Source organism: Salvia splendens, chromosome 7, assembly GCF_004379255.2.
Source record: "Salvia splendens isolate huo1 chromosome 7, SspV2, whole genome shotgun sequence".
NCBI lineage: Eukaryota > Viridiplantae > Streptophyta > Magnoliopsida > Lamiales > Lamiaceae > Salvia > Salvia splendens.
The window spans coordinates 13,107,776-13,120,157 of NC_056038.1; the positions used below are offsets into that span (position 1 = coordinate 13,107,776).

The 12,382-nt window shown below is 35.9% G+C and overlaps 1 protein-coding gene across 3 annotated transcripts; it reads left to right on the forward strand.

Moving 5' to 3' along the window:
- Positions 1 to 8,583: 8,583 nt before the first annotated feature.
- LOC121811599 (protein IQ-DOMAIN 25-like) lies at positions 8,584 to 10,914 on the forward strand. Of its 3 annotated transcripts, none has more exons than XM_042212469.1 (4): positions 8,584 to 9,042; positions 9,467 to 9,804; positions 9,912 to 10,109; positions 10,173 to 10,914. In XM_042212469.1, the coding sequence occupies exons 2-4, from the start codon at positions 9,475 to 9,477 to the stop codon at positions 10,665 to 10,667; spliced, it is 1,023 nt and encodes a 340-aa protein (XP_042068403.1). In that variant the 5' UTR covers positions 8,584 to 9,042; positions 9,467 to 9,474; the 3' UTR covers positions 10,668 to 10,914. The 3 variants fall into 3 exon arrangements, with proteins under 3 accessions (XP_042068403.1, XP_042068400.1, XP_042068401.1); XM_042212466.1 differs by having other exon boundaries at positions 8,584 to 8,850; XM_042212467.1 differs by having other exon boundaries at positions 8,584 to 8,850; positions 10,176 to 10,914.
- The last annotated feature ends 1,468 nt before the right edge of the window (positions 10,915 to 12,382 follow it).

The following is a 12,382-nucleotide window of genomic DNA, read 5'->3' on the forward strand; positions in this document are numbered from 1 at the left end:
TATTACTGAAAAGTATCATATTACATCCAATTTTCAATGCCAGATTGAATTATTCATAAAATGTTCAACATTCGAAATTTCAGGTATTGACTTATTGTTATGATTGCGGTCAAAGTTGTGTGTAATTATTATTATTACAACGAGACCTAATTCTGTCATTCATAATTCGTTCGATCCCCTATTCAAATTTCAAAACTTGAAAATCTTAGTTTTGCATATTTTATGTAGTATGTCACATCGTTGTCTTTATCTCACTCTGATCATCACTACTTCATTGCTGTTGCATGCAAGAAATTCAATTCCTCCAAGGCTCCGTTTGGTACCAAACGGAATTGGAATTGGAATTGGAATTGGAATTCTATGGAATTGAATTGGATGGAATTAAATTACAATTCAATTCAAATCCTTTATTTGGTATATTTAAGGAATTCATATAGAATTGTATTACAATTTCAAATCTTATGTTTGGTAACTTGACATATTTAGAATTGGATTTCATCATTATAAATAACTGTCCTTTTGACATTCAACCGTACTAATCGTCCACTGAGCTACTTCAACAAAAATGAAAGAAATGAGAAATTATTCAAAACTCATGACTATATTATACATAATTCAACTAAAAGATGACAATTAATAATCTACAATGCTTATATAGTTATATCCAATAAAAAACTGAAGAAACAATGCAGCCATACATAGATGTAGATGTGAATGCCAACTAACTTAATCACAATGAAGAATTTATTTGCCGGGAAGTCATTGCTACGACCCACGCTGAGCAAGATAGCCATCACCAGCAACATTAAATAGACAATCCAACAGTTTCCAAGATGAGTCGGGGAGGCTTGGTAACTTCATGGAGTTCTGTGCAGGTGATGATAAAGTCTAACGTAAACCTACAAAGGGATACGATGCATGATTACAGAACCATTTGCCTCCCATGGAGTAGATTAATCATACTCACTCTCTCGTCTTTCCTTTCTCTCTTTCTCAAACATAGTTATAATCATATTCCCACAAGAAACAAGGGATACTCTAGCTTCCCTATTTTTTTTATTTTTTTTTACACACACACATTGGAGTTCGTGATACATTCGGCAAGCGAGCTAACCCTGACACACAGCCCCTCATGGCTCGAGGACTAGCCCTGACACACACAGCCGCGCACCAGCCTGTGAACAAGCCCCTCCTCAGGCCCGTTCTCTAGCCTCCCGTTCGACGGGTCCGGGGCAGCCGGGGTCGGGACCGTAAACTCTCGCCATCAAGCGGGTCGGGGTCTGCAAGCTTGCCAAGCCCCAAGGCAACAAGCCTTGTAAAGGTCCACAGGGTAAATTAATCCCAAGTTGCGCCATCCAGGATTTGAACTTAGGACCTCCTGGATGATGCCATATCCTTGCCTCCCTTCTCAACCAGTTGAGCTAGGAGGCTTGGATACTATGTTACTATACTTTTCTTTCCTAATATTACTTGTTTTTATACTATCCTACCTATTCATAAATAGACAATCCAACTGTTTCCAAGAAATTGCAACAAGCATATTCTAATTAACCAAAAAGAAAAAGAAATGGCTTTGATCATAGCTATTTACAGTTGCATAAACATAATTACATCAATATGTTACAGTTCAAACAATCTAAATGTGATCTAGAATAATACGGGATGAAGATGATAAAGGAGAAAATGTATAGTAGAACTATTTTCTTTCTGGTGTTGCAGTTAAAAATATGTTCAAAGTGATTATTTTGATTCTTAAGCCAGGTTAGTTCGTTTCTCCCGAGCATGTTGAGTGCTCGTAATAGATTAAAGAGTACAACAATACACAAAATTTTCTTTCTCGTTGTACATGATTAGGTGAACTAAGCATCTCACTTTCCACTTACTAGTGTATGTGGATTGATGAAAATTCCTCGCAGCTTTCTGCTCAGGGGGACATAGCTAGCTCCAACCACTTCAGTTTCTTCCAACGAGCGTCCCTAGCGGATGCAAATCCCGGGCGTGTTCTGGCCTGAACTCGTGCCTTGTCAAAATACCCATAACTAGATGTCTCTGCTCAAGACAGACACATCATTTTTAATAACATGAGTGTGTCATAAGGAAACGATATCTATCATTATCAACAAAGTTCTCAAGGGAGAAGCTTACCCCAAAATAATGCTAGAGATCTTCAATTCTATCACCATGGCCCAAACTCATCTCCTAAACTACCAGAGCACTTTTCTAAATGATGGCCTGGAACATGATGGTTATGCTACACATGGCGGTCTTCTCACTCTTCCATTCTTTTCAACTACCAGAGCACATCTCCTAACATGATTGTTCTGCAGAGTTGAGAACTTTCATCGACAAAGAGTGTCAATATTGAAGATCTCCGAAAAAATATAAAATTAAAGCAACAACAAAAATTTTATAGCCCTCATTTTGCTCTCAAACCCTAATGAAAATGAAATGTAGAATATACACAATCAATGATCGATGATCCATCCCATAAATTCAACAACCCAAAGTAAAATGAATCAAACTAACACAGTGTTGCGTGCTGAGCTATAAGAGAGGAATGGGTGCACGCAACAATTTGACGTGGGAGAATAAGTTGAGATCTAGATAGAATAAAGCATGTGTAGCATCCGACGTGGCGTGTACAAATGGGGTGAGGGAATGGCATTAAACGGTAGTGATGGAAAAGGGAATGAGTTAACGTAACAGAAGAGGAGCTGTCATCTATTTAGGGAAAGAGGGCAACTCCATTTTATTCATGCAATGTGTGTGATTGTTCACAAGGGCTAAGGATCCAGGATCCTCGGCATTATCTTTCATTTTGTGCCTAGTGTAACAGAGAGTTCTTGTTGTTCTTCGTTATTTCATTATCAATAGAAAATCGATTCCCTTGGGTGTCATTTTGGTGTGTTTATGTGGAAATCTGTTCTCTGTTTTGTGATAAACAGGGGAGTTGTTGCGTTTCGGCTGGAGTTGGTAGCTGAGGCGTAACACACAGAGGTTGGTTCCAAGATTTTAAAGCCCTTTTCAAAGAAAACCTGTGTCCCTCTTTCTAAATTTTTAATCACTGTTACCTAAAAAGAAATGGTAAATCTGAAAACAAAATGACATAAATATACAACACAAAATGTGGTGAGAAATTCAGGTTTTCAGTGGAGATTAATGCCTGATGATCGGCTGTTGAAAGGAGTTGGATCCCCTGCGGTGCACAGCAATGCTGTGCACCTCACACCACAATAAAAAAATATTTTTTTTTATTATTAAAAAATTATGTTGTGAGGTGCACAGCACTGCTGTGCACCGCAGGGGATCCAACTCCCTGTTGAAATCAACTCTCCAGATTAGGGCGCAGTCGTCGCAGAAGAAAGATGGAGAGAGAGTTGAGAGAAAATCAGAGTGACCCGTTTTTTGTTATGACCCGTAATAGGATCCGCATGTTTTTCATTTTTGACCCGTAGAATTGAAATTGTGGATTTTTAATTCTTTCTTTTTAATCATGGAATTTAAATAATGGAATTGATGGAATTGGAATTGGAATTCAATTCCAAATCCATCGAAAATTATGATACCAAACATCAAAATCAGAATTAGGACTCCCAATTCCAATTCCAATTCCAATTCCAATTCCAATTCCAATTCCATAGCTTGAATTCCATATACCAAACACAATCTAAATACAATTTCAGGAAGCTTTTCTTTAGAGCAGTTGGGGGTGGGGAGTGGGAATGTGCTATGAGTGTATAAATTAAAGTGTATAATCAACTACTGCTATAATATTTATTCATAAATAAACACTATAATTTTTAATGCAACTTATAAGCACGTCACATGTGCTATAAGTATAATCAACTATTACTATAATATTTATTCATAAAATAAACACTATAAAAAAACGACTAAGAAATTTTTTAATGCAAATTAAGAACGTTATTTTAAATTTCTAAATATATCACCAATGCTTCAAAAGCATCCTTATATTTCGTGTACCAGCTAAAATTATGAGACGCAAATGGAAGCGTACTAAAAAACAAAAAAAGTAAGATATTTTTCCTCAATTTAAAGATACTTTCTTTAGTGTGTGATTATTTTTCAAAAATATTTCTAACGCAAATGATTACATCTCTAATTTTGTGTCCTTAAAAGAAGTTGTAGTATGTTTTTTTAGTGCATGAGGACTATAAACAATTAGAAATATGTACCTTTTATTGTTTTCACCTGGGCAAATCTATATATTTTTATTAAGCACCTTTTTGTAAGTATAGATTTAAATGAACACAATAATGTATACACTGAAAAGTAAGTATAGATTTAAGTCAGCCCATTAATATACACATTGGTAGCATCGTACTATATAATGTACGTACACAATTGCTATAAGAGTTGTATTAGCAAAATTCTTGAAAATTGAAATGAGCTTGTTTGTTAATTTATAGCCCGAAACAAGCCTCTTTTATTGCTATTTAAAGAAATTATGCATTTGCTAAAACACCCTTAAAACACTATTTAAAGAGGGGCGGTGCTGCCTGATTCTGGCCGCTACATTATGTTGAAAATATTGCAGCCTTTACACGGGCAAACTCTTGCTATTACATAAGAACAAACTAGAAGGTAAATAAAATAAAGTAAATACAATAAAAGAACAAGATGCAAACTATGGTTTTCTTCAAGTCGAGTCGAGGTATCCCTCTCTCCGCAAGACGAGATACGCCCCGACTAGTGCTCACGGATTGGCACAACGTCCCCAAAGATGAAACGACTTTCCTCCTACCGAGTTGAAGAGCTTTAAGTCAGCTATCACTAGAACGATCATCTTGCTTCTTGCAAGGAAACACATTCTCAAAGGATACAACATTCCTAGATTCAATTATCGTTCCTTCAGCTACATCAGGTATAGCTGACTTATGAACTAAAAAGCGACATGCGTTGTTGTTCAATGCATATCCAATAAAGATACAATCGACAGTTTTAGGGCCAATTGCAACTTGTTTTGGAGGCGGCACTTGTACCTTTGCTAAACACCCCAACACTTTGAGGTATGTATATGAAAGTTTCTTTCCCTTCTACAATTCATAAGGAGTCACATCCCTATTTTTTAGTGGAATTTTGTTCAGGATATGATTCGATGTTAACACAGCCTCCCCCACTTGTTCTGGGATAAATCAGAATTAATCAACTCGGTAGGAGGAAAATCGTTTCATCTTTGGGAACGTTGCGCCAATCCGTGAGCACTAGACGAGGCGTATCTCGTCTTGCGGAGAGAGGGATACCTCGACTAGACTTGAAGAAAACCATAGTTTGCATCTTATTCTTTTATTATATTTACTTTGTTTTATTTACCTTCTAGTTTGTTATTCTTATGTAATAGTAAGAGTTTGTCTGTGTAAAGTCTGCAATATTTCCTTAACAGAGTAAACTTTAGCTAGACTCGACACCTTTTAAATTTCAATTTTCAAAGATTTATACTAGTAACTATTTATGTACATTGAGTGCTTGATATTTGGATTTGCCATTTCTGAACAATTTAAAATGTGCATTGTTAAAAAAAAAGGAAAAAAAAAGGTGTTTGTTCTCCATTGAATGCAGCACAGTAATTGCGAAATCTTATTTCTCAACAGTCATGAAACTTACTGTACCTAAATGTATATATGTCCTGAAATTTAATTAATACAGTATATTTTTACAATCAATACATTAATTAATCACTCTGATGTTTAAGGAAGTCAAATATTTTGACTGCACATTTTTATTAGATGCGAGTTAGTATTTGTTACTTTTGAATATCGTCATTTCAATTTCTTACATAGAGGCTGTTTTCCTTACTTTAGGGTTCAGGCTGGGTAATTATTGGTTCTTTGTTTCTCTTATGGCCGGTAAAATATTTAGAGTGTCCACAATAGTGGACAAGCCCTTTCTCACCGCCGCGGTAAAATAAAAAAAGGGCTTTCTGGCGCCGCAAGGCTCGCGGCGCTGTGCAATGGGGCGCTGCGGCCACTGCCGCTGCCCTTATCCCACAGCCATGTCGTCCCGCCCGTGTCCACCCCTCACCCTGCTGCAGCCCTCCGTTTCCACCCTTATAGGGTGCCGCAGCTCAGCCGTGTCCTTGGGTGGGCGCCACGGCTCCCTATTGTGAACACTCTTAATACTACTAAATGTTTTGAATGACATTTATAAGAGCATTCACTACGAACCTTTTTTTTTTCCACCTCATCATTTTATCAACGGCCTATCTCCATTCAATGGATACCTTCTCTCTTTCATTTCCACATCATCACTATTTTGTTTTAATTTTTTAGTACTTATATATTTAATATGTTATGAAATTAAATAAATTAAATGCAAAAATATTAATACGCAAATCTTCGATGTATTACAATATAGGAAAAAGAATACAACGAGATGCAAATTTAAATAAAAATATTATGGAGTATTTATGTGTAAAAAAAATTATGGAATATTAAAGTGTAGAAATTATGGAATAAAAAATAATTTATGTGTAAGGGCCGATCATCGGCCCTTCTTCCACAATGGAAGGCCTATTATCGGCCATCACTCATCGGCCAAGGCATATATATCAGCCAAAGGGAGAGAGAAGGAATGGCCTATCATAGGCCCTTCTTCCCAAATGGTTAGTCGATGGGGGCCGATCGGGAAGGCCTCTCCATCGGCCAATGCCCCCCATCGACCAACTATTGTGAATGCTCTAAGCTACTATAAAGTCGTCTTATTTAACTAAAATGTAGTCATAAATAAAAGTAATTCAATGCCAAAGAAACTCATGGCTTAACCAAATGTTTTTTTTCAAAATTTTCTTAGGATATTTAGTCTTCTCAATTTCCTTCTAATTAAATATTACTAGTATTCCAGATGATTCCATCTGTTAAAATCTCTACTCAACGTTTTGCTATGTGTATCAAGAATTTAAATCCCATGGCCCATGGCCATATTCTCTAGATATTTAAGAATTGGAACTAAATATATCTACTTGATATATACAGTTCTCTCGCTACTAGTATACTAAAATTTAAAATGGAATTTAGTTCTAATGGTTCTTTAAAACTAATCTCATTTTTTGTTTTTGAATAAAAAAGTAGTACTCTCTATTTTTAGGCTGAGCAAATTCCTGGTAAAGTCATGAATTTTCAAAATAATTTGGCTTTTCCCATGAACTTTAAATGTTGCATGAAAACTCATGAACTTTACCGGACTGTGTAAATTTCTCATCCGGTCCGATCCGATAGATTTCTGACGCAAACTTATCCAATGTGGCTCCCCGGAGGCGTCACTTGGCAACTCCACTAATTATGACTGTTTCTCGAGTAAAGGTCAATTTTGGTCCTAAACATATGACCAAAGTACGAATTTGGTCCAAAACATTCACTTTTTAAAAAAACAGGTCCATAACAAATGAAATCATTGTCGAAGTGGTCCTTTTTTGACAGCTCGTCAAAAAACTAGCAGTCATACCACTATGCAATTACCGTTGACCGTTAGTTTTTTGACGGAACCGTAAAAAAAGGATTACTTCGGCGACATTTTCATTTGTTATGTACCTATTTTTCAAAAAGTCAATGTTTTGTACCAAATTCATATTTTGGTCATATGTTTAGGACCAAAATTGACCTTTACTCTTGTTTCTCCTCTATCTCTGCAATCTCTCACCCCGGACTTATCACAAACATACAAATAGCACAAATGAAAACATATAAATCGAATTCCACAAATCGAATTCAGCGTACAGATCGACATAAACATACAAATCGAATTTAGTATAAAAGTAGCGTTAATTCCACAATTCGAATTGAACCTTAAATATGTCATTTGCCAAGTCACGCCTCTGGCGCGCCACATAGGATAAATTTGTGTCGGAAATCTATCCGGTCGGGTCAGATGAGAAATTTACACAGTTCGATAAAGTTCATGACTTTTCATGCAACATTTAAAGTTAACGGGAAAAACCAAACTATTTTGAAAGTTCATGACTTTACAGACAATTTGCCCTTTTAGGTTTATACTAAAACAAAATCAAAATATTTTTTGAATTTTGTGAGTTAAAAAGGCATAATATAGAAAATATTCTTTTAAATTTGAGTTTAGTGTAAATAATTGAAGTAAAATCATATTTGATAAAAAATCTACACTAAAATTAGTTTGAATTTGAGTTTTGTATAAATGGTCGGAGATACTATAGTTATGCATTTGTCTGGTTACACGTTTAGCAAATGCGCAATTCCATAAAGTAGACATAAAAAAAATATAGCCCATTTCAAGAATTTTGCATATGTACGTACAAAAAAATGCCACGATATATTTAGATGGTGAATACTTCTGTACAATTTAGATATAATTGTTGTTAGTTAATAATAGTATATGATCATATAATATTAGTTAACCACTTCATTGCATGTCCCACGATTTGGACTGTAAATTGTGTTGAACAAAATAAATGAGATTTATATACGGAGGTCAGCTCAATCTTCGTAAATTTCACAAAACACAATAGTACTCTAGAATTATTGATGCGAAGCGTTGAATATTTCCAATTTTAAAGATTTGCTTACGCATTTTCACCTCTGTCACTCTCTCAGAATAGCTTTTCTATTACTTCATCAAAAAGATTTTCTGCCTAAAATGGCAGAGATTTCTGAGTGAAACCAACCCAAAGTCAATACCAAAATACAGACTCCCAAATCCTACAAGATTTGTTCATAACAACCCCAGCTATTTTCCATCTTTTATCTTGGGTGGACTCAAATTAAAGTTTGGATTTTTATCTATTTTGCATTGGAGTTTGTGAAAAAAATGAGTCTAGAGGTTGAACATGATTTGGCAAGAGGAGAATGAGAGTTGGTACAGGTGTAATCTTGTCCAAAATCCCATAATCAGTTTGTTGAGTTTTGATTTGAATAATAAAAAAGGTGTCAGGATTAAATATTCTATAAATGTGTCAGCTTCCGTGAAGCCAGAGGGAGAGAGAGTAAAATTTACAGAGACTTTTGTTTGCTTTTTTTGAATTTGAGGAAGGTTTGTTCTTGAGTAATTTTCAAGGTAGATTTTGAATATTTGTATGATTATTATTACCGCAATGTTTCACTTTTTATTGAATTTTGACAGCTCGTGGAATTTGAGGTCGTTAGAAAATGATTGTGCCTTCCTTTCCTTTTTTTTCTTTGAGTTTGTAATTGGTAGAAGTGGAAATTTCAATTATGTGTCTCTCTTTCTCACTTTTTTCAAACTTTTTTTTTCCTCTCATATTCCAATTTTTTACAACATGTTTCTTGCCCTTTTTTGTTTATTTTTAAAACACTTGTTCACGAGGTCATGTCGGATGGATAAAAATAAAATCATTTGTTTTTTCATTTCAAAAAATTGAATCATGAAAGCGAATTTTATATAAGGCCCATAATTTGAGCATTATTTTATGGTTTGTGAATTGATCCCAAGTTTGAAATTTATCATTTGCAATCTTTAGTTGGAAACATGGGGAAAGCTACGAGGTGGCTGAGAGCGCTGCTTGGAATGAAGAAAGGGAAAGAAAAGGAGAGGAATCGGTGGAGCAAAGATTCCGCCGGATTGAAGGATATTCCGGCCGTAGACGCCGCGTGGCTGAGATCTCTGATCGCCTCATCGGAGAAGGAGCAGACCAATCACGCGATTGCAGTTGCCGCCGCCACCGCTGTGGCAGCGGATGCCGCCGTCGCCGCCGCGAAGGCTGCGGTGGCGGTGGTCAGGCTCACCGGCGGCGGCGGCGGCGGCGGGAGAGAGATATTTGCTGCCATCAAGATCCAGGCTTCTTTTAGAGGCTTTTTGGTATGTTGAATTAATCATTTATATTTTTATTTATAGTGTTTCTAATTTCTTGAATTTAAAATTTGAAATTATGTTGAATTTTGAATGTGGGCCCGATAATTCGGCAGGCCCGAAAAGCACTGAGGGCTCTGAGAGGGCTTGTGAAGTTACAAGCACTTGTTAGAGGCTATCTTGTAAGGAAACGAGCTGCCGCGACTCTGCATAGTATGGAGGCTCTTATTCGGGCCCAGGTCCTTGTTCAGGCCCGAAGGGCCCGTAGGATAACAAGCAAGCTCCTGCCCGATGCCCCGTCCCGAAAATCCATGGTAAGAATTAAATTTGAGGCTCTTATATGATCAACAATTTGAGATAATTTCCTGAATTTGGAGCAGGAGAGAAGTGAATTAATTCAAAGCAAGAGGTTTCCCGCTTGTTTTGATCCACCTGGCGAAAGCCTGAAAATAGTCGAGATCGACACCTGTCGGGTCGAATCGAGGTCTAGGAGAATGAGCAACGATGATCACTCTATGTCTTCCCCTAAGAAATACGTTCTTGATCATCAAGATTTTGACTGGGGATTCGTCCCACAAGGATGCAAGTCTGTGACCGCACACAACACACCGAGGTTTGGTTGCTCGGGCCGGGCCATGATCGTCCCAGAAGAATGCAATTCCTCGAATGGTTTTTTGGGCCGGGCCACCACACCTGCCAAGAGCGTGTGTGGTGACACTTTCCTCGGGCCATACTCGAACTGCCCCAACTACATGATGAAAACGCAGTCGTTCAGGGCGAAGCTGAGGTCCCAAAGCGCCCCAAAGCAAAGGCTCGAACCCGGCCCGAGGAGACGGATGTCGTTGAATGAAATAGTGGGATCAAGAAAGTAGCTTCACCGGTGTTGGAATGCAGGGGTCATGTATTAAGGTCGAAGAAGATTTTGAGCTTTAGTGTGTGTTTTTATGTGTGCTTTAATGTTGAAGTTTGTCTATGGGATGGAACTAACATAGATTTTGTGTGTTGGTTTCTTTTCCTTTGGTTCGCTGTGACAATAGATAGAATTTAAATGTATAAATCAATGTTGACTTCACTCTCCACTAACGTTACTTCTATTATTATTTTTTCTTTTTTATTTTATCAATTATGAATTAAATTCGTGCCCAATCAAATATTTACTTTTTAGGAAGGAGTGAGTACTTCATTGCTATGAACATAAGAAAAAAAAATTACTCACATACTGTACATCTGTAAAATAATTTCCATCAGAATTCGACAAATTACGTAAAGTATACTATTTTCTCCATTCCGCAGTAGTGGAGTCATTTTTATCATTTTGGTGCATTCCATAATAGTGGAGTCATTTCCTTTTCTAGGAAAAGTTTATACATTTATTCTCTCTTACTTTATTTTCTCTTCATCTTTCTGCCATTTTCTATTTATTACTTTATTCTTCATTTACTTAACCTACTTAACACAATTTTTACTTAAATCACTTGCCGAAAAGAAATGCTTTCACTACTATAAAGCGAGGATGGAGTATATAATAATGTAAATATGATTTTACCACCCTGGATGGATATTACTATCACTTTATCAGCTTGGATATAAGAGTTTACGTTTTAGATTTAAATTGAAAAGGATAATCTAAAACCTAGAGATTATTCTTTCTTTCGTTGTTAAAGTGCAAAAAGCCACACCTTTTAATTCTTTGCTTTACTTTTCCACCCTGAAACAATTTTATGAAACTTTTTAGGTTCAATTTAATAAAGGAGTAGTCTTTACGGTTTTTAAGGAGAATATAATATGGTCTACGTGCCGTCGTATGGACTCAAAATTAAAAAGAATGATCTTATATTGTTTGATGAAAATAAGTTCTTAAATTCCTTAACCAATGATTAGGGCTTGATTTGACTGATGGTTGCGGGGATTTCTTGAAATTTGTGGGCTGTTTTCATTAATTCAGGCTTTATTGAAAATAAAGAATATTGAGTTTTAGCCCTTTCGAATAGGTGTGTCGTATTTGAAAATAAAATTATTCATACATAAATGTCATTTTTGCAATTGTACTTTTGTCCTCAGCCTAAGTTCTTTAGTTTTTTTAATGGAGCTATTTTGATTTTTTCATGTAATAGTTCAGTGTCAAAAGTTACCTAATTTTGGCATGTGATTTTCTATAACTGGATAAATTAATTCAGGGGGGCCAGATATCGTTCTAATTAAATATTTGATAATTTTACTGGAAAACGAATTAATGATCTAAAAATTTAAGGTGAAGAGAAAATATCTCGAATGTACCCACACAAGTTTAAAAAGAAAGTGAAATGTGAAATCGGACGACTAAATAAATGTAAGAATAACCTAATTAAGTGGCCTGTCTCTTGTAGCACGAACATCGATCACTAATTTTCTATAAGAATATATATATTCATCCAAGAACAATATGTTAAAATTGACGTCACCTTTATAAATACTTAATCAGATAACAATATGTTATAATTACTTAGTACCCCATCTTTATAATTACTTAATCAGTAAATCAGATAACAATATGTAAAAATTGGGGTCTCATTTAATTAGTACCCATCTTCAATCAAATTATACTCAT